At 51.5% G+C, this 21,737-nt stretch overlaps 1 protein-coding gene across 4 annotated transcripts in view; it reads right to left on the reverse strand.

Moving 5' to 3' along the window:
* PKNOX2 (PBX/knotted 1 homeobox 2) overlaps positions 1–21,737 on the reverse strand; it is an 82,702-nt gene that overhangs the window by 57,147 nt on the left and 3,818 nt on the right. For all 4 annotated transcript variants that reach the window (XM_068977172.1, XM_068977171.1, XM_068977170.1 and 1 more), the window contains exon 2: positions 11,790–11,929. In XM_068977172.1, coding sequence (XP_068833273.1) covers positions 11,790–11,929 — 140 coding nt within the window. The remainder of the gene's footprint in view (positions 1–11,789; positions 11,930–21,737) is intronic.

A 21,737-nucleotide genomic window follows, 5' to 3' on the forward strand; every position in this document is an offset into this window, starting at 1 on the left:
GGTCTCTCCTAATAGCCTAGCTCAGAGTGCCGGCCCTAGTACCAAAGCTCCCCAACTGGTCTCTCCAGCAAGAGAAGTCATTGCCTCCTCTGAGTTGCCACCGAGATGTGCTTGGGGGTGGGGGCTCTACTTTGACCTCACAAATTCAGTGGGCTGGGTGGTCTGAAACCAGCACAGTCTTTGGAGACAGATAATTAACTGTATGACTCTGGGGCAAGTGACTGAATGTCTCTGAGCCTCAGTTTCCTCTTTTATAGAAGGGGGATGATACCACCTACCACAGAGGTTATTGCAAGGAGAAAAGGAAGGAAAGTACAGAGTGGCTGGCACTTAGGAAGCTGCCAATTAATGCTTGTTCCACTTCCCTGGAATGGTGTGGGGGCACCTTTTTTTAATTCAGAGCAACGTTGATGCTATCTGCTCCAATAAATGTATAATTCCATTTCCACTGACTCATTTGGCAGGGAAACAAGCCCACGTGTCAATTCAAATAGAGGCAGAGAAAGAGGAGGAGGAGGAGAGGCAAAGTATAACTCATTAGAACTCGAAATCCTCTTTTTAAACCAAAAAACACTGCCGGTAAGCATTTATTTTTCTTTCCCTTAGGACGATTGTTAAGCTCGACTGACTAGAGTTGTTTGTGCTCAGCCGTCTTCCTCACTCCATGGGGCGCTCCTCTGATCCACAATCTCATTTTCTCTCTGAATTCCCCAGGGTCAAGCACACTGCCTGGCACACAGCAGAAGGTGGATAAATCTTCGATGAATCAATGCATGGAGACGAATGAATGAATGAAGTGACCACCGGCAGCAAGTGGGGGTTCTGAGACACAAGCCTAAAGTGCTCTTTGGGCTTAGAATCCACTCACTCCTCTGAGGTACCCAGACCAGCTACGGCCATCTGGCAGTTTCTAGCTGCTACAAAGGGACCCGCCTCCTCTGGGCTCTGCCGGGGGTGGGGGCTACCAGGGTCCCGGAGGCAGAAGAGCCGGTGTGAAGGAAGAGCTTAGCCAGCCCGCCTCCTCTCCTCCCCGCTCTTCCCCTCGAAAGACCAGATGGAGAGAGCAGAGCGGGATGGGGGAGACCAAGCCAGCAGCTCCCGGTTGGATGTATTTTTACTTCAGGTGTGACGTGGAAACCATGCGGGTGTATTTTTAGCCCTGCCCAGTGGGTGGTGTGTTCGCCTGGGTTGCCTTGGAGAGGACTTCTTCGTGTTGCTAAATTGGAATTGCATCTGCTGGGTTCCTGGGCTCCAACCAGCTCTCCTCCCGGCAGGTGGGCGGACAGGTCCGTCCCTGGCGAGGGTGGGGTCTGGGGCAGGCCAGAGTCTGCTTTGTCTCCATTCCTTTACACACACACACACACACACACCTCCCTCCTGACACATTAAAAAAGAAGAAGAAATGTGAAATCTCCACAAACTGATTGTTAAGGCTAGTCTACAAGGGCAAGAATACAAAGAACCTAAAACTTGAAACCTGTTAGGATCTTATGTCACAGTCCCTTCATTCCCGGCACACACACCGCCCCCCACCCTCTGCCCCAGTTTTATTGAGAAATAACCGACTACATCACTGTATAAACTTAAGCTGCACAGCATGATGGTTTGATTTACATAGATCGTGAAATGATCATCACAATAGGTTCAGCTCACACACATCTTCTCAGATAGATAAAAAGAGAAAAGGGGAAACATTTCTCCTTGTGATGAGGACTCTTGGAATTTACTCTCTTAACTTGGCCGTATATGATACAGCAGTGTTAGCTACGGTCATGTGTTGTGCATCGCATGCCTTGTAGCTGCTGTGTGTGTGCTCAGTTGTGTCCTACTCTTTGGGACCCTATGGACTGCAGCCCGCCAGGCTCCGCTGTCTGTGGGATTTCCCAGGCAAGAACACTGGAGTGGGCTGCCACATCCTCCTCCAGGGGATCTTCCTGACCCAGGGATTGAACCCACGTCTCTTGTATCTCCGGCATTGGTGGGAGGATTCTTTACCACTGCGCCACCTGGGAAGTCCCCTGTTACATCCTTGCTGCTGCTACTGCTGCTGCTGCTGCTGCTAAGTCGCTTCAGTCGTGTCCGACTCTGTGCGACCCCTTAGACGACAGCCCACGAGGCTCCCCGTCCCTGGGATTCTCGGGCAAGAACACTGGAGTGGGTTGCCATTTCCTTCTCCAATCCATGAAAGTGAAAAGTGAAAGTGTCTGACTCTAGCGACCCCATGGACTGCAGCCTACCAGGCTCCTCCGTCCATGGGATTTTCCAGGCAAAAGTACTGGAGTGGGATGCCATTGCCTTCTCCGGTTACATCCTTAGTACTTAATTATTTTATAAATGGAAGTTTGTGCCTTTTCTCTGGAAGTCTGTGCCTTTCACCTACCCTCCAGGATTGCCCCCTACCTCTACTTTCCGCCTCTGGTAACCACAAATCTGATCTCTTATGCTCTAAGCTATTTTTTATTTTTTGGTTTTCACATATAAGTGAGATCACACACACACAAAATTTGTCCTCCTCCGTGATGTATTTTACTTAGCATAATGCCTTCAAGGTCCCTCCATGTTAACACAAATGGCAGGATTTCCTTGTTGTTGTTTTTTTAATGACTGAATAATATCCCATTGTGTGTATATGTGCCACAACTGCTTTACCCGCTTATCCATCAGTGGACACTTTGGCTGTTTCTGTGCCTTGTCTATTATAAATAATGCTGCTCTGAATGTGGTGGGGGGGGGGCAGATAATTTCTCCAGTTAGTGTTTTCATTTCCTTTGGATCCCCAAAGTGGGATTACTGGATCTTACGGTCATTCTAGTTTTAATTCTTTTGAGGATCCTCCCTACTATTTTCTATAGTGGCTATGACAGTCTACAATCCCAACAACAGTTCACAACGATTCTCTTTTCTCCAATCCTTACTACTATTAATCTTTGTTATCTCCTGTCTTTTTCATGTTCAGCCCCTTCATTTTAAGGGGAGGAAACTCAGAAGAGAAAAAAAAATAGAAGTATCTTTCCCACAGTTAGGCAGCTACTAAGAGGCAACTTCTATCCAAGTCCCAAGAGATTCAACCAGTCCCCAATGAAAAAGCCCTCGGGAAAGAGATGCTTTGGCAAGGGGAACTCTATCCATTTTGCTTGGGTCACTGGTAGTGACACACCCATGCACATTTGGTGGCAATTGGTAAGTCACATTTCATGTGCTTACTGCACTGAAACACCCAATATTTTTTATTATTCCCACTTTACTGATTTGCAAACTGAGGTGCCATGTGGTTAAATAATTACATCATCAGGCTAATAAGTGATTGAGTTGACATTTAAACCTGGGTATCCAAACCCTAAACTTCATGCTTTCTCCCCTCTCCCAGGTACCATTTTTGAACCATTAGTAGAATCATTTCATCGTCCTCCCTTTTTTCTCTACTGTCCTTGAGTCTTGGGTGTTCTGGGGTCACAAAACTAAGCTGCCAGACTTCCCCTTTGAGCATTAGGACCTTTGCAGCACAAGGGTGCCTCATCAAATGAGTTGCCAAAAGAATCTTTTCCCATAGTAATGCTTCTGTGTGTGGAAGAAGACTTTGACATTTTTATAGAGCTTTCATTTTCTCATTTGATGCCTACTCTATGGAGTAGGAAAGCTTATCTGAAGAGGTTAAATGGGCTGCTCGGTGGTAGAGTCAGAACTTAGTCTGAAGTCTTAGTCTTAGTTCTTTTCACTTGACCACAAAGTGGTCCAGTGGCTTGGGAAAGTCAGAAAGTGGGGCTTAGTTAAAAGCAGGGCTAGGGACTTCCCTGGCAGTCCAGAAGTTGAGAACTCGCCTGCCAGTGCAGGGGACAAGTGTTCAAGCCTTGATCCAGGAAAACCCCACATGCTGCACAGCAATTAAGCCTGCATGCCTAGAACCCGTGCTCTGCAATAAGAGAAGCCTGCGTACCACAACTAGAGAGTAGCCCCTGCTCACCGAAACTAGAGAAAAGATCACACACAGGAACTTATACCCAGAGCAGTGGAAAGTAAATGAATAAATGTATGTATTTTTTTTTAAGGAAGGGTTACACTAGCTTAGTCCATCCCTGGTGAGAAGCCATGGGCCACACGAGCCCTCAGAGCCCCAGCTTGCCGGCTCTCATCCCACCCCATTTGCACCAGCAGGAGGCCCAATCACTGTCATCCTCCTGCTAGGAAGGGGACCTGATCGACTGTCACTACTCACAACTGTGGCCACCATTCACTGGGAGCCTTGCCTGTGCCAAGCACTGTCAGCTGTGAGCACTGGTTATCTCCTTTAATCGTAACATAACCTTGTGAGAATAAGTCACTGGGATTCAGGGCTCTTGGATCTCTCATCCATGTGCCTGGTTTTGGGGAGTATCTGGACTTCTCAGCTCTACCTAGGCCAGGTGGTGAGCCGCGGAAGCAGCCAGAGCTGCTGCCTCTGAACACACCTGCTCCTGGGGCCAGGCAGCCGGCATCCCTGTGCCTGCCAGCAGCGTGTGCGGAGGCTGGGCTCAGGGGCGGGGGCCTTCAAGATGCTGGCAGGAAGGGCAGGGAGCAGGCGATGCCTGGCGCCTGGGGGAGAACTGAGCACGGTTTGACTTTCAGCTGACGGCTCCGGCAGGATCACTCCCCTGACTGTAGTCAACAGCTGAGATATTTTCTCGGATGCCAGTGAATCCAACTGCTTCCAAAAGCAAGGAGTGTCTGCTAGAGCCCCAGCCCATAAAACCCCGCCTGGAACATCTGCTCCCAGCAACTCGTCCGGAAGCATCTGGTCCTGACTCTTTGGTTTGGAATGGCTGAACTTCTACCCCGCTCCATCCTCAGGCCACCTCGCCCAGCACGTTCCAGGAATGACCCAGCCCTCTGCCAGGGAAGGCACAGGGTTAAGCCCCAGGGTCAACTCCCTGGAGATGAAACACCCTTTGGTCACAAGGTGGAAGAGTTCTCTCAAAGACACTTCAGCAGGAAGTGCCAGTTCCCAGGGTCCTGGCCAGGCAGCTGCTGAAGAGGTTGGTCACACAGCAGCCAGCACCCCTGCCCGGCCTCAAGCCCCGGGGGGGCTCCTCTCATCCCATCCATGGTCCTGGTCCCAGGAGAGGCCTCTTGGCTACCATTTCCCTTGGGCTTCATCTCCCTTGGGAAAGCAGTCCAACACTCCCACACTGCACCATGGGCCAGGGGCCTTGCAGTCAATTCCACAAATACTTTTTTGAGCCCGAACCATGTGCCAAGTTTATACTCTAGCTACTTCCTATGCCTATTTTCCTCCCACTCCCTGGACCGATCCATTCTAATTCAGAATCCCTCTTGGAACTTGACACGATGCTTACACATGGCAGAGCTCAATAAATGTTTAACCAAATTGCAGTGCGAACAGCACTCAACTGGGAGCCCTTTCCTGTCTTGCTTCTTGCTGTCTCGCCTCCCAGCAGTCACCTTCGAGCCCTTCCAACCCCCGTTTCATTTCCTCAAACATCTAATAGCAGCTAATGTCTGCAGTGCACTCTCTAAGTACCAGATTCCTCCTCCAGCACTTTATGGTATTATCTCACCTAATCCTCAAGACCAGCCTAATGAGGAGAGGGCCTTATGTTCAGTCCCATTTTACACATGAAGAAAGGCCTGGAAAGGTTTAGAGGCCAGTGGTGGAGACAGAATGGAAACCCAGGCTATTGAGGTCCCCAGGCCCTGTTCTGATGCCTGAATTTCACCTCCCTAAACACACAAGATGCCTCATGCAGTGAAAGGGCCAAGGGGACTGAGCTGGCCCCTCTGTTTACAACACCCCCATCTCAGGACTTCCAGCAGTTAAGAGTCTGCCTGCCAATGCAGGGGACACAAGTTCAATCCCTGGTACTGGAAGATCCCACATGCCAAGGAGCAACTAAGCCCATGGGCCACAACTATTGAGCCTGCACGCCTAGAGCCCATGCCCTGCAACAAGAGGAACCACTGTGATGAGAAGCCCAAGTGCCGAAACCATAGCCCCACTAGCCGCAACTAGAGAAAGTCCATGCCCAGCAGCAAAGACCCAGCACAGCGAAAATAAATAAATAATAAAAATTTTTTGAAGAAGTAGCTTCACCATTAAAAAAAGAAACAAAACCCCCCACCTTCACTCCATCCCATGCAGCCAACACTGATCTGTGTGTTAGATATCATAACATCATCTCATTTTAGTCTAGCTATGAATATTTCCTTTTTTATGGTTGAGAAAATAGGCTCAGAGAAACTAACTTGTGCGAGCTGACCCAATTAATTACCATTACATCCATTTCTAGAGCTCGTCCTGCCACCCGGCATGGTTGTTCTATGACCTTTGCCCCTCTAGTACAGGACCATCGGGACCAAGCCTGAACTTCAGTGACCTTTCGAGGGACAGTCTCAAGGGAGTGACCTGCCCACTACTCTGTTCTGATCTTTCCCTAAACAAGAGTGGAGTCTAGAGTGATCCAGTCTGCCTGTGATAGGACAAATGGATTACAAACAAGGCTTTAGGAATGAGTATTACTTTCACTGCGCTAGCAGTGGACTTCAGCATGAGCTGTCCAGGGCAAGGTCCCACGTGGGCAGAAACTCTGAGCGTGGTTTGCAGAGAGATGAGACTGACAGGAAGAACGACAAACGCGATATGGACAGGCCGGGACTGACAGCTGAGAAACTAAGGGGAGGCAGAAGACTGGTTTGATGACAGGTTTCTGGAGCTGCAGCAAAGGAGCTCATTGACAGAGAGACCAGGAAACATTTGGAATCTCCTTGGGGAAAGTGGGAAAGTTGGGGCTTTGCTCAAACAGATGCTGAGAGCTGGATGGAGCCGGATAGATTCCAGGAAGGAGAAAACTCACTGTGTTGGGGTTGAGGTGAAAGATCACAATTGCAGACACTTAGAAGGCATTCCAGGACTTCCCAGATGGCGCCAGTGGTAAAGAACCTGCCTGCCAGTGTAGCAGACATTAGAGATACAGGTTCGATCCCTGGGTCTGGAAGATCCCCTGCAGGAGGAAATGGCAACCCACACCAGTATTCTTGCCTGGAGAATCCAATGGACAGAGGAGCCTGGCGGGCTACAGTCCATATGATTGCAAAGAGTCGGACATGACTGAAGCGATTTCACACACAGAAAGCATTCACGCTATGCTAGGTCTTGTTCTAAGGATGAATTTGTTAAGAGAGACCATTTCAGATTTGAAACTGAGGAGTGGGCCAGATAGGACCAAGGAGTGCAGAATTGTGGCTAATCCGTCCCGTACGATCAGGTATGATGGAGCTGGTAAACCTGGGTACCTGTAACTTGGCTCCTGTGTGGGGTTTGTACTTGAGGCTGGTGGGAGTCATCTGTGTGCTTCTCTTCCCAGCTACATCCTGCAGCATCACACCATAGCTTGAAAAGGGCCGTGGTGGATGCAGTCACACCATGGAGACTGACGTACGTTAGAGTGAGGGGTCTCCCGGTCCCTTTGCCCCCAGGACCAGTTTGCCAGCACCCCAACCTAGAACCCTGAAATATGTCCAGTCCTTCCTTGCCTGTTTAAGGAATCCACTCAACCAGCTCTGATTTAGTGCACGCTCGTGCAGGCTGCAGGCTCTAAGGTGCTGTGCAAGGCACTGGGGATAAATCAATGACAACACATAGACCCTGTCTTCATAGAGGTAACGATCTAGCAGTGGAAACAGAACTAATATTAACACAATCCATTCAGTTGCGAGTAACGCCACAAAGGAGAAATACAGAGCCCTGCAGCCCCCTCACCCTGCCCATCTGATTCACAGCTAAGTTCTCTGGCATTTTTCGTGGTGGAATTGCCCCCACCCTCCTCTCACTGTTCCCACCTCTAGCCCAGCACTTCCTGTCACTAGCAGGTAACTTCTGCTGTGCCTGGCAGGCCTCTTCCCGGGTCCTCAGACAGGATTTCAGCTTAAGCGGCAGGCAGGAACCCAGCCTTAGCAGAATGGTCTTAGCAGAGTCCCCCTCCTCCCCACCGCACCTGGCCGGGCCCAGCTCCTGCCACTCTTCTGCTCCCCAGGACATCATGGTTTCCATGGGAACCCACTCACTTCAAAGGGGAACCAAGGAGACTGCAGGGGAGGAGGGAGAGTGGAGGCCGGATTAACCTCACCCTCTTGGCCCGTCTCTGTGGTTGCTGGCCAGCCAAGCCCCAGGTTCCCAGCCACCTAACACTGTCCAGCCCACAGCCCACACTGGAGGAGGGGGCGGGGAGGTGCGGTCCAAGCTAAATTTTAACTTCTTGTGAGGCGAAAACCCCAGGGGTGAGGTGGGCCTGGGGAAGGAGATTTTTGAGCTGGATCCAAACCTGCGGTCCCCACTCCACGGGGCCTCCCCTCCACAGACCCAGGCTCAGCATTGCTCACGGGCCACAAACACAATTACCCACGATGTGCATCTAATCATGGGATCTGCTTGGATTAGACTGCAATCATTAATCTGAGCCCAAGCTCCTGGTTGCCTTGCTGATTAGCCCAGATGATGCTCTGGTATGATCCAATTAAAGACAGGCTCTGCCTCCCCTCTCCCCTGCCACACACACACACAGACACACACACACACTACACACACACAGACACAGACACAGACAGACACACAGACACAGACACAGACACACACACTACACACACACACACACAGACACACACACAGACACACACACACACACTACACACACACAGACACACACACACACACCCAGCTTCCACATCAGAAGGAACCAGGACATTTCATTAACACATCCTCATACACAAATAAAGCGTCAGGGCCCTGACGGGCTCCCTCCCTCTCGTGGCACTGTCTCCTGCCGCCCTGAAGACCTGGCCAGCGAGAGGCCTCCCCCACACCTCCATTCTTCTGCGGATCTGGGAGGGGCCTCGGAGGGGGCTCCCAAAAGTCAGAGCCGGGCACTAATCTCCGTGGAAAGAGTCTGGTTACATTTATTGACATGAAATGCCGACTCCCTGATGTGCTCTGGAGCGGGCCGGCTGCCCCAGGCAGGCAAATCTAATTAGAATTACCCGACCCTGCAGGAGGCGGGGCCCCCTCCTCCTCCCTGCCCCGCCCCCAACAAGGGCTGTGGAGAGGGCGACTGGCACTAATGGGAGAGGTGTGGTTGTGGGAGACAGACACCCTGGGGCCCTGGGGCAGGAGGGGCTGCGGAGGAAAGAACCAGGCAAGGATGCTGACGTCCGTCCGCTCGGTCGTCCTGAGAGCCTGGGCGGCCATGTTTGGCTGGTTCTTTGGTGGCATCAGCTCTTCGTTACCTTCAGACAGTTGCAGAGATTACTGTGCAAATGCCACGGGCTGTGAGGGGACCCGCCCCGCAAAGGTGAGGCATGTTGGTTGAAGGACCATCTGGGCCTCCATACATCAGGTGATGCCATGATGGACAGTGGGAGGCAGCCCACTTCCTGGCTGGGCCTGGGTGGGGCATGACCCTGGGGTCTTGGGAAGGGCTATGGAGCACGTGGGTCCCACTAGTGGGACATAGAGAACCGTCTGCTTTGTGCCAGACATGGAGCCGGGTGCTGACATGGGTTGTCTCATTACTCTTGCTGAACCAGTGATTAGGATCTATCGTGAAGCCAATGCTGAGATGAGCACCAGGAGGAGGGAGGGCTCGAGTCTAGGTTTCCAGAAGCTTTTGGTCACACCACTAACTGGGGGTCTTTCTAGACTAAGATAGGTGTTCGCTACATGCCCTTGCCCCCTGGAGTCTGGGAAGGGGTCGGGGACCCATCTGCAGTGGGCACATGAATCACCCAGGATCTCGTCAAAGGGCAGAGCAGGAATCCCGAAGTCGAGTTGAGGCCTGAGAGTCAGTGTCTCCAAACAGCTCCCAGGGGATGCGATGCTGCCAGTCCGGACAGCACTTGAAGCATGTCGATCACTATTTAAATGAGGTGTGATGACTGGACCCCATCGCATTTCAGAGGCCGTGTCACTCTCCTGTCCCTGCTTCTGTTCCCCGCAAAGGCACAAGCCCACCACACAGCTGAACTTATAGACCCCGTGCAGCCTCGTGTCCCCACACCCAGCTGTTCTGGCCAGCGGCTGTGCTGGGAACTCACCAGGCTCTCCTCTGCCTGGAATCCCTCCCCCCGCCCCCATTTCTCCTCCTGCTGAGCAGTCTTACTCAAGTTTCAAGATCAAGCTTGAATACTGCCTCCCTGTTGAAGCTGTCTCTGGTAAAGCTCTGACCACTCTGTTGGTTTCTTGTTCTCGTTTTCAGAGAGTCTGGCAAGAGCCCACACGTTACCTTTATAATTTGCCCTCTTTCCCCTGCGCCCAGCACAGCATTAGTAACAGCAAGGATTCAATGCCAAGGTGACGGGCGGACAGGAGTACTTACTGGTCTGTGTTGTGGGAGGGGGAGCTGGGAGCCTTCTCAGGGTCTCTGACTGGCCCTGTGACAGCAGATCCAGGCATTCTTCAGAGCCCAAGGCAGAGGCCTGTATGCACAGGAGCTGGGCCTGGCCTGCGTGTGTGTGTCTGGGGGTACGGGGTGGTCCTTGGGGAGCAGGCACTGTGTTATCCCGGCCTGGGAAGACCCTCCAGTCAGGATCTAGGGATCAGGGTCCATTGTTCTAGACGCACAACTGTTGGCATTAGAGGCATTCAGCCCATCTGAGGGACTACAGGTGCCAAGGATAATTATGATAACAGCTAAAATTACAACCATTACCATAAAGCCACTGTCAGGACTGGGGGCAGGGAGTGGGGGTGAGTGAGGAAGCACTCAGTACTCCGATTCACCCTGGGTGGGCCAGGCCGAGTGTGGGTGGCCTTAGCGCCCACTGCCGGGCTTGCCCAGTGGAGGTCAATCGTGCTGATGTTCATGGCGTACGTGCCCACACGGCTGCATGTGCACAAGGGTTTGACCTCAGTACCGATGCCTCCATACTTGGGCATCTTTTCTTAGTGATGTGGGCTCCCCATGGATAAATGATGACTGAAATCCCTGCTGGGGCCTCATCAGATCTGCCTTCCGAGGACTGCATCTTCACTTCACCCACGTACACAAGACAGACTGGAAGTCCCTGAGCCCCACCCACCCTCTGCAACAATCAGGGCCCAGCCCTGGGTGCCAGGAGCTAATGCCGACTAAAACAAGACAAGCAGCCTGCTCCCTGCTAGCAGCCCCTCTCGGGGAGGGTGTCAGAACCTCCACCGTCACGTACAACCTCTACTGCTGAAAACCAAAGTCGACCGTGAATCACAGCGTGGGCCAAGCGGTAGCTGCATTAAATTCACCTGGAATGCTTGTTAAAAATTCATGTCCTCTTCCTACGGCTTGACCTACTGATTCAGCATTTCCAAGCACAGAGTCCAGCTATGCGTGTTCTAATAAGCCTCCCAGCGGCTTTCAGGTGGACTCAAGTTTGCTCATGAACGAGTCCTGGATGGTGTGTGTTGGAGTGAAGGTGACAATGGGCACTGGGGCCAGGACAGTCCTGAGGCAGCTCTGAGTGGTGGTGGGGGCGGGGGCATTCTGATGCTCACTGGGACTCATCTCCCCAGCTAGGCTGGGGTGGGCCCCTCCTGGGAGACATTGGCCAGGCTGCATTTCTCTCCCTGGACGATTCCAGGAAGATGGAGCCCACCCTGCGTGGCCAGCTGAGGACTCTCTGGGGTGATTTCAGAGGGAACCAGGGAAAGAACAGCCCTGGCTATAGGCTTCCATGAGCCCACCCTCGGGCCTACACTCTCAGCTCTCATGGCTGGGCTGGGCCTGAGGCTACCTGGGGGCTTCTGAGCGCGGCCCGGCCGGAGTGTCTCCTACCTGTACACAGCACGCTTGTCAGCCTCCAGCTGGGCCTGGGGGTCAATGGGGGCAGTGGGCACGGGTGTGCTGGCAGCAGCCGAGGGCGTGGAGAGGTGGACAGCCTGGGCCTTAGAGGGGGCTTGAGCGGTCGCCGTCATCTGCAGAGACAAGAGAGAGGAGGTGTGGGTTAGTGGGCCAGGACCGCTGGTTCCCCAACTGGAACCGTGAGGTCCACCTTGTCCCGTGTTGTGTGTGTGGATAAGAGAAAGTGTACAGAGAAATGTGAGTGTATAATGAGCACCCATGTGTACATGTGCTACAAGTGGGCAGAGAGCAGACGTTTCTTCAAAGCAGAAAGTTCTAGAGAACAGTTTAGGACCATCCAAAACCAAGTGATGCTGAAGCGAGCTCACTTTAAAAGCCATAGTTCTTAATGCAAATTAAGGTGGTGGCCTCTGCCCAGAAGCTGGGGAAAAAAAAAAAAAACCCAAATGATGAGCCCTTTAAATTTCGCTTACGAGTCACCTGGGCTGTGCCGAGCAGTGCTGCATTTGATTCTATGACTTTGGAGGGCAGGAAAAAATTAGCTGAGTCAGTTCCCAATTGGGCAAAGATTTATTCCATTTAACGTAAGCCAGAGGTAACTGTTTTAATGGTTTTGATTGATAACTGAGTGTTCTGCAAATTTTGCTTTACCTGGGCACTTGAAGATAAGCAGGTTTTAGTGGACAATGAGCAGATTTCTGTTCTCAACTCTAACGAATATTTGGAGCAGTCCTTTTCCTCCTTATGTTACCTGCCTTGGAAGGTGTCCCAAGTTTATGTCAATCAGAGCACCTTTTAAAAATATATTGGATTTTCTGTATAAGATTTCATTTGAAGAAATGATTAAATGGCTTTAAAATTTTTGGCAACAACCATCATTACAGAACTTTTTGCTTTTATATTTTATTTTCTTCGATTAAATGGATCCCTGAAACATCACGTGTAGTGATAAGCCTCAACTGTTCCCTTGCTCCAGCCTGTCCACAGCACCTCATAGCTCTCATCCCCTGTGCTCTTGGGACTTGACATCCTTGTCTGCCTCTCAAGATAACACCTTGTTCACCCCTTCATCCCCAGCACGCAGTTGGCACAGAGTGAATGCTTGGTATGTGTTGAGAAGATGAATGAGGGAATAAAGAGTGAACACACCTTGAAAGAATTAGATGTTTTACAGCTGGAAAGTTCATCATGTGATCTAGGTCCCTGCTTTCTGGAAGAAAGAGTCTGGTATTTCCATGAATACGTTATTGGTGGTGCCAGTGGCCCCCAAACCCTTGCTGGCTCAGTTTCTTCATTAGATCTGTCAGATGCCACATCTTCAGAGTGAAATAGAGTCCCTCTGCCCCTTGCTCTCCCCCTTGCTCTGCCTCATTTCACAGCCCTTATCGTGACCATGTATTTCACAACCCTTGGACTAAACACTACACTACTTGCTATTTTCTCTCCCACCTCCAACTCAAATTTAAGCTCAAAGAGGGCTGATTAACAGTTGCGTTTGCAGGGCCTAGAATAGCCTGGCACTAACTGATGTTCAACAAATATTTATTGAATGAATGACTGATGGGAAATAAAATTGAGACTATAAAAGAAATACACTGTCTCCTCATCATTTTTTGTTATGTAGAGATATTCTTGTCTCTGTTGGCTGAGCTGGGGGAACTTTCTCAAACCCAACAGGCTAGACAGAACATCACGATACCTTGAGGCCAGCAGGGTAGCACACTTGACTCCTACTGTCTCCTGTTAATAGCTTTTTGACTTAGAGCAAATCCCTCAGCTTTCCTAAGTTCCTACATTCTCATCTGTAAGCAGACTGGTGTCCTTTTAGGATTCATGGGTGTTAGGGCTGCAGTCTCTGGGGCCACAAACAGTCGGACACAACTGGGTGATTGAGCACGCACAATAAGGGAGAAAGTAGAAACAAACACTGTTCTCATCTTCAAAATACAGAAATAAGGTGCAATCAGGAAAGCTAAATACTTCTGAACTTCACATTGACTTGGACCAGTTTTTTTTCTTTCACTCACTAATGCAACTGATTATTTTCCCAATACTTTTTGAGTTCCCACTGGGTACTTAGGCACTGGGGTGACTAGGATAAATGCCTCCTACAACGGTCCCCACTTTCTGGGTTTAACACGCTAAAGAGCAGGAGAATGTAGTAGGCAGAGATGCTGTAAATGACCTCCCGTGATTTCGTCATGGAAAACGTGGAGACATGGCCCAGTGGACAACTGTGTGGATTATTAGGATGCAACACCCAAAGGATGGCGATGAAAGGAGAGATGTCAGTAGGAGAAAGGCTTCTGGGAGATGCTACATTCTTCCTCAATAATTTAATCAGTGACTCAGAAGAGGTCTGAAAAAATGCCTGACAAATTTATGGGTGACGTGAAACCTGGATCCAAACGATCTTTACGGATTTTGGCAACGTGCTAATTCTAATAAGATTAATTCTCATCTAATAAGTTGGAATTTAAACTTCTAACACCTTGGCCAAAAAAAAAAAAGATCGATAATATAAGTACAGAACAGGGGAGATGTGGTTTATCCGCATGTTTCGGTTGACAGCAGGCTCAGCCTGACCAAAGTGTAACGCGTCTGTCAAACAAACAAACCACTATACTGATGCTCTGCACGGACCCATGAGCAGAGGCGTGGCTCGAGCGGAGGTGCGGCTCATGCAGAGCTCCCAACCCCACGCGCTAAGCTGAGACGGGGCACGAAGGTACACTCAGAGGAGCGTGGGCCAGGCTGCTGAACGGATTCCGAGGAATATTTGCAGGGATCTGCAATACTAAGAAGGATCTGGGGGATGGGTGGGAGACGGAGGGACGTGCGAGCCCCCTTTGAACCACTGAACCCAGGGTTAGATTGTGTAAGTTCTGTACTGTGGGCTCCAAAGTGTCAAACTGCAACCGACGCATCAAACCTGCAACACGTAAAGCACATTTGGGCTCGACCCACATAGAAAGTTTCCAAGCCTCTGAGCTCTCCAAGGCTGGGAAGCACTGCCTCCAGGAAGTTGTTTCCACTGGCACAGGAGCCAAGCAGAGACTCACCTGGAGATGGTGGAAGCTCCCTAGCCGGGTGGGCTGGCTTAGGTGCTATCTGAAAAAGCACCTTCTTTTTAAAAAACTTATGTATTTGTTTTTGGCTGCACTGGGTCTTGCTGTGCGAGGGCTTTCTCTAGTTGCGGCTAGCAGGGTCTACTCTCTAGTCATGCTTTCTCATTGCGGTGGCTCGTCTTGTTGCGAAGCACGGGCTGTAAGGTGTGGACTCAGTAGCTGTGGTGCGTGGGCTTTCAGTAGTTACGGCACACGGGCTGATTTGCCCCGTGGCACGTGGCATCTTCTCGGACCAGGGACTGAACCCGTGTCCCCTGCATTGGCAGGTGGATTCTCAACCACTGAACCACCAGGTAAGTTCCGAAACCCCTTCTATTAATAGCAGTGACAAGCCATGAGAATGCTTACACCATCACTACGCACCCCCAGTGACGGCACATGGCTCCCATTAGATGACATCCAGTGCGTAAAAGTGCTTTGGAAACCCTAAAGTTTTTCCCATGTGGAGGGTAGTTGTAGTTATCAAACACAAGATTTCCAGAACATGTATCTTGCAGAAAGCAAGGCACAGCTATGTGCACGGCTTATTCAAGAGTAAAATACTAGTGGGCTGGTGCGCTCTGCTGGGCTCAGTCCTCTAAGGGTGAATCTCCTCGTGTCCTTGAAGGAATCTACAAGGGGCTTCTATGAAGATGAGCTTCTAGGAGCAGGAGGGCTGAGGGGAGGGGCTTCTTTTCCTCTGACCTCCCATTTCTAGGCAGGACTTTAGGGAAAGATGGGGCAGAAAGGCCTGCTGGGGTCTAGAGGAGAGTGTAAATCAAAAGCAGTCATTGCCATCATCCCAAGAGGCTCTAGTTGAGAGAGCCAGGGAGCTGGCCTGAGGAGGACAATGATTCAGATTTATTTACCTCCTGGGGGTCAAGTCAGCACACTTGGCATTTCCTTCAGCTTTGGAGAATGAGTATTTATCTCTAAATAGATTTCTTTATCTAGCCAGAGACACCCATTTCTCAAGAACCAGAGCACAGAGGGAGAGGCCCGCAGCTGTCCCAGGGCCCGGGAGCAGGGGGAAGAGGGTGTTGGGTGGTGAGATTTTGGCAGGAGGTTCTGGCCCTAAAACAGAGAAGCTGTTGGGAGAGATTGCACGGATGGAGGGCAGAGATCCCTTGCTCTGGTCAGTGAAGGCCAAATGATAATTTTTCGGGAATTTTGCAAGTTTGATAATCACATTAACAGCTTAAGAGTGGCCACAGTGGGAGCGATCACACTGTGGAAACTGACAAATGTTGCGAATCGAACCCTTTCCCCACACCCCACCCCGAGAGCCGGCGGTTAAATATCTACAAGCACACGCCTAACGTCAGAGTTTCTCTCCAGGTAACCTCTTCTTGTTCTCAATCTGTAGTGAAGAGACTACACTCTCTGAGGCCACTTGGTGTGTCTCCAGCTGGTCCCAGAAGTGGCCACTCCAGACTAGGAGCCCTCCTCCAAGGAGAGCCCTGGACATCCTACCCAGACAGGCTGTGAGCCTTGATTAAGAAAGCAGGGGACTTCCCTGGTGGTTCGAGGGTTAAGAATCCACCTTCCAATGTAGGGGATGCGGGTTCCATCCCTGGTTGGGGAACTGAGAGTCCCACATGCCAAGGGGCAACTAAGGCCATGGGCCACAACTACTGAGCCTACAAGCCGCAATGAAAGGTCCCGCACTCTGCAACTAAGACCTGACACAGCCAAATAAAAAAATATTTTAAAAGAAGAAAAAACTGGATACAAAGAGTGGATGGGCACGGGTGGCAGCATTCCCCAGAGGCCTGCCTGTGGTGAGCTCACTGCCGGGTCCAGAACCAACACAGGCTTCTGCAGTCCCCATCGCTTCTCCTAGCCTGGGGTCCTTGCATCCCGCAGATGCTCCAACCCACTCAACTCTCCTCCATCAACCAGCTCCGATCCAGCCCTGCATTAAGCCTGGAGCTAAAGGTCCCTGCCCGGATTCTCCATTTGTGACATGGTGAGATGAAAGTTCCTGACGCCCCGGCCCCAATCCTAAAACACCAAGGGAAGAGTTGGGGGTGTACGCTGTGTGTGTAGGAAGGCAGAATCTGGAGGGGCTTAGAGATCCATCCCCTCAACAGTCTAGTCTGCCACGAGAACAAGCAGAGGACGCTGGCATGGCTTACGAGGTGCTTGCTGACACCGGAGTAGACAGGGTACCTCCCACAGGTGCTTTCTCCAAACGCTGGGCCTCCAAGGTCTGCACCCCCTACCATGACTCAGCCCAGACACCACTCCTGAGGGGACGCCCCCTCGTCTGACGTGGCAAGGTGGGGCTGCCCATCCCCAGGGCCTGCCTGCCAGGTCAGGGAAGCCTTGTGTTTTGAGAACATGGGGGCCTACACAGGCCCAGCCACTAGGGGCCGCCGAGGCTCCAGGAGGGCTGGTCTGGTCTGAGGGGTGGTGGGGCCAGATCTGGCTTCCCCAGTGGCTCAGTGGTAAAGAACTCTCCTGCAACGCAGGAGACTTGCAGGAGACCAGGGTTTGATCCCTGGGTTGGGAATATCCCTTGGAGAAGGAAATGGCAACTCACTCCAGTATTCTTACCTGGAAATCCCCATGGACAGAGGAGCTTGGCAGGCTAAAGAACATGGGGTCGAAAAGGGTCAGACATGACTGAGTGACTAAAAACAAACAAAAGGCCAGATCTGGTTTCCTGGTAAGCTAGATGGAGTCCAAGGACCTGGGAGGTCAGGGCTTGAAGCCATTTAGTAAATATCAGATTTGGCCTGAGCAGTGGGGAGGCAGAGAGGGTACAATGGATGGTTTTGAGGGGAGGGCACAGCCCACAGGATGCTCAGGCCTGGACCTGCTCACTGATCCAGCCTCATCTCAGGTACAGCACCCCTCTCCCACCCCGCCCCCCAGCAGACCCTCCTGGGTGGGGGTGCCCAGACACGCCCCATGATTGACATCTTCATGTCCCCGCCCCCACGGCTGCCTCAGAAGAAAGGGTCCACACTTCCCCGCCTGGTGTCACCCGCCCCACACCGGTCACCCCTGCATGCCATCGATGCTGTGGTCACTCTGTCCGCGACACTGGGGCCACAACTGTGAACAGAACAGACATGTTCGCTGCCCTCCAGGATCCCCCCACACCACGTGTGAACACACCTCTCTTTCAACACTCAGCCCGAGGGAGCGTCAGCCCTCCTGGGAAGCCTGTCTCAATTCTCCACACCCCTGTCTAGGTGGAGGAGGAAATGGCAGCCCACTCCAGTATTCTCGCCTGGAAAATCCCATGGACAGAGGAGCCTGGTGGGCTACAGTCCGTGGGGTTGAAGAGAGTCAGACGCGTCGGAGCAACTAAGCCCTGACCAGGTAGCCCCGCCCCCTGCTTCCTCTGCACGTGTGGTGTTGGACCTTAAACCCCGTAACACTTCGGGCCCTATTCTATCCATCTCCCCGAGTGGACTGGAGTCCAGCTCCCGTCAGCAGCCCTGGCTCCTATGGGCTCCCAGCACATTTGTGAAGTGACTGAATGGGGATATGAGAGCGTGCATGCTCAGTCATGTCCAACTCTCTTGTGACCCCATGGACTGTAGCCCACCAGGCTCCCCTGTCCATGGAATTTCCCAGGCGAGAATACTGGAGTACTCTTGTAGATTCTTGAAGGATCCTCCCAGGGATCTTCCTGACCCAGGGATCGAACCTGCATCTCCTGCATTGCAGGCAGATTCTTTACCACTGAGCCACCAGGAAATGAGACAGTGGCATGTTAAAAGGCTTAGGGATCCCAAACCAGGAGGAGTCAAGCATGGTTCCTCCAAATAGACCCCAACCCAGTCAGCTCAGGGAAAGGAAGGGCTGGAGGAGAGGAGGGTAGCCCATTTGGCTCAAAGAGGCTCCTGCAACAGCAGGCCTGGGGCACCTGCCTTCTGATCCCAGGACCGACCAGATAGAACAAGCCACACAAAGAAGTTACTCTGTGGTGCAAAATGGAGGTGCAAAAATTAATTTTAAAAGGGTTTGTAGGCAGTGGTTTACAGAATGAACCTTGAAAGTGTTTGCTGCCCTGCCTGCACTGCTGGGGTGACTGGAAGTGTACCTAAAGGAAGGAAGACCACGGACTGTGATCCAAGTCTTTTACGTCCCAGCACTTTCACAGGCGCTGTCTTCTCCCCATCTTTCCCTCCATCCCCGGAGGACCCTTTGCTTGTATAATAGTCCCGCAACAGTGAATTCAATTAGGCCCTTGGGAGTATGTGTGCGTGTGTGTGTGTGAGGGAGTGTGTTTGCAGCTAGAGACACACACTTGATATCCCTACTGTGTTCCCCATAAAAGGGAGAGTAATTAAAGTTCAATCCAGTCTTGTCTACTGGAGACGTACAGAAGATCAAGAAAAAAAAAAAAAAAAACAATGTCAGGGTAATGGCCGAAAGAAAGCTGGAAAACATCATGGTACCCTTCACATCCACACTCTCAGCCGCCCTGTGAAGCAAGGAGGGCAGAAGTTATTCCCATTTTACTGACGCAGAAAGGGCCCCAATAAGCCATAAGCTCTATTAGGGCAGGGACATGGGTCCTTGGCACATGGCACAAGGTTTTCAAGACCCATGGAAAGCCCCTGGTATTTATTAACTGGTTGAGTGAGTGAAAGAAATAATATTGAAACTTCTTGTCCAACTTTGTATAATTCATCAGCAGTGGAGTGGGGCAGGCCTAGGATTCTGAATTCCTATTTTACGACGTTGACTTGAGTCAGCTCACTCTTCTTCCTCCAGACCACAAACTCCAAGGACAGCACACACCTCAGAGCTGTGCTCACCCACCCCATCCCACCCTGCTCCACAGATATCCGAGCTCCTAGAAGATCAACTGGAAAAGGGGGTGGGGAGGAAGGCAGGTTCCAGCTCCCTGGGCCCGCTGCTGACGGATCACCTGTTGCCTGATTTATTTTAAGCTTTGCGTACTTTGGCCATCAACTATTTTTGTCACTGTTTAGAACACTCATCCTGCTTGCAGTCAAGAGGATAGACAATAAAATATCTGAGTTTTTTTTTTTTTTGGTAAATATAAGAATTCAGGTAGGAAGTTCATCAAATAAAAACCCTAGACAAGGCCATGAGAGCACAGGTGTCTTCTAGCAAAATCCTGTTGCTAGGCCACTGTCTCCTAAGCGAGGCTTACGGCCCCATGGTCAGACCTGAAGGCTGTTTTTGCCTTTGCCACAGTGAAGAGTCCAGGCCTGGAGTGAGCTGGAGTTCAGGAACATGTCCTGTTGAAAGACATGTGTGGCCCAAGCAGGCCACGGAGAGAGGTCACTAAGCACAGTGAGAAGAAAGGCCCAGCAGAAAATAAAAAAGAAAGAGAAGAGTCCGTTTTGATGAGTCAAAGCGAGGGAAGGCAGGTCACCCATATGGTCCCTCTGGTGCTGGCCCCAGGGGCAGAGGGAGCTGTCAATCACAGCCACAGAAGAGGCTTTCAAAGCTGTGGAATTAACTCTAAAGCTGCAGAGTGCCTCACCAGCAGCTGAGCAGAAGGCCCTGCGTGGCAGGGGGCTCCTACCCATAAAGAGATGAGAGGAATGTAAAGTGTGAAAACAACTGAACCCGCTTCTGCCTGGTCCAGCTGCATGGCCTGGATGGAGGAGGGCATTCACAGCCAGGGGCCCTGACCACTTCCCATCCCCCTCCACCTAATGAAACCAGCGTGGGGATCCTAATGACTGATCAAAGCCCTTCCAGCTCCCCCAGATATCTGCTCCCCTGGCCCCTGCCCAGAGGGGGCACGATGCCTGGACAGGGAGGGAAAGAAGTTACTCAGAGGGCAAGAGAGACAGGTCTGGTCTCCCCCAACATGGCTGGCCCAGCCTTAGCCTTTCCCGTGCAGCATGGGGGTGGGTAGCATCATCTGGACCCCTCATCTCCCAGCACAGCATCCTGAACACCATTCTCCTGGCTCTGAGGGTGGCAGGAGGATGGAGGGGGCAGGGAGTGGGGAGGAGTCCCAAGCAAGGGTTTGACTCCCTTCTGAACTGAGCTTCCCATCTGGGTCCTGAGCTGCGAATTCTGACTTTGTCTGTCTTGCCTGCCTCTGGTCAATAACGAGGCTGCATCCTTGGTGAATTGCCAGAACCCTTTCAATACCCCCTATCATGATGTCACACTATGCAAGCACCTAGCTACCTGCAGAGCAATTGGCTCCTAATCCAAACTGCAAGAGTGCCCCCATCCATTGCCACTGTGCCTAGTGGGTCAGACTGGCCACCAGGATTTCTTCTTTCTACTCAAATGCTCACGTAGCTGACATGCTGGGGACACGCAGAGGAGTGCTAAATGCTGAATACACACACACAAATAGACCAGATAAAATATTTGTCTTGCCTATAAGCCAAGGGCAAAGGCATTTGTGGAACAGTAGGTATGTGTCTGTGTTTGAGGAAGGGCGGGGGGAGGTTACCGACAGCAGGAGTTTGGGAGAAGGGGGTTGCAGTGAGGGGTGGGGAAGCCACTGCCTCTCCAGTAAAGCTGTCAGTTTCCTAAAATTGCTGATGGAGCCACAGAACGAGAACTCTGGTGGGTGGGTGGTGTTGCCCACGGGGTGTTATAGGAAACGGGAGAACTTGAATGACATTTCAGAGGTGGAAAGAATGCATGGATGGAGGGTATGTGCCTGGATGGGTGAGAGGGAGGTTGTGTTACCAGAAAAAAATTCTGGGAGGGAGACTGGAGTGGCGCTTGCCGGGAGAGGGGGGTAATAGCAGAGAACACGACTTTGAGGCTCCCTTAGGGATCCGTGGGGGTGCTGGGGCAGTGGGAGGAGGGGCTGGGAAAGTCCAGGTGACAGATGGGCAGGCAG

Source organism: Capricornis sumatraensis, chromosome 8 (genome assembly GCF_032405125.1).
Source record: "Capricornis sumatraensis isolate serow.1 chromosome 8, serow.2, whole genome shotgun sequence".
NCBI classification, from domain to species: Eukaryota; Metazoa; Chordata; class Mammalia; order Artiodactyla; family Bovidae; genus Capricornis; species Capricornis sumatraensis.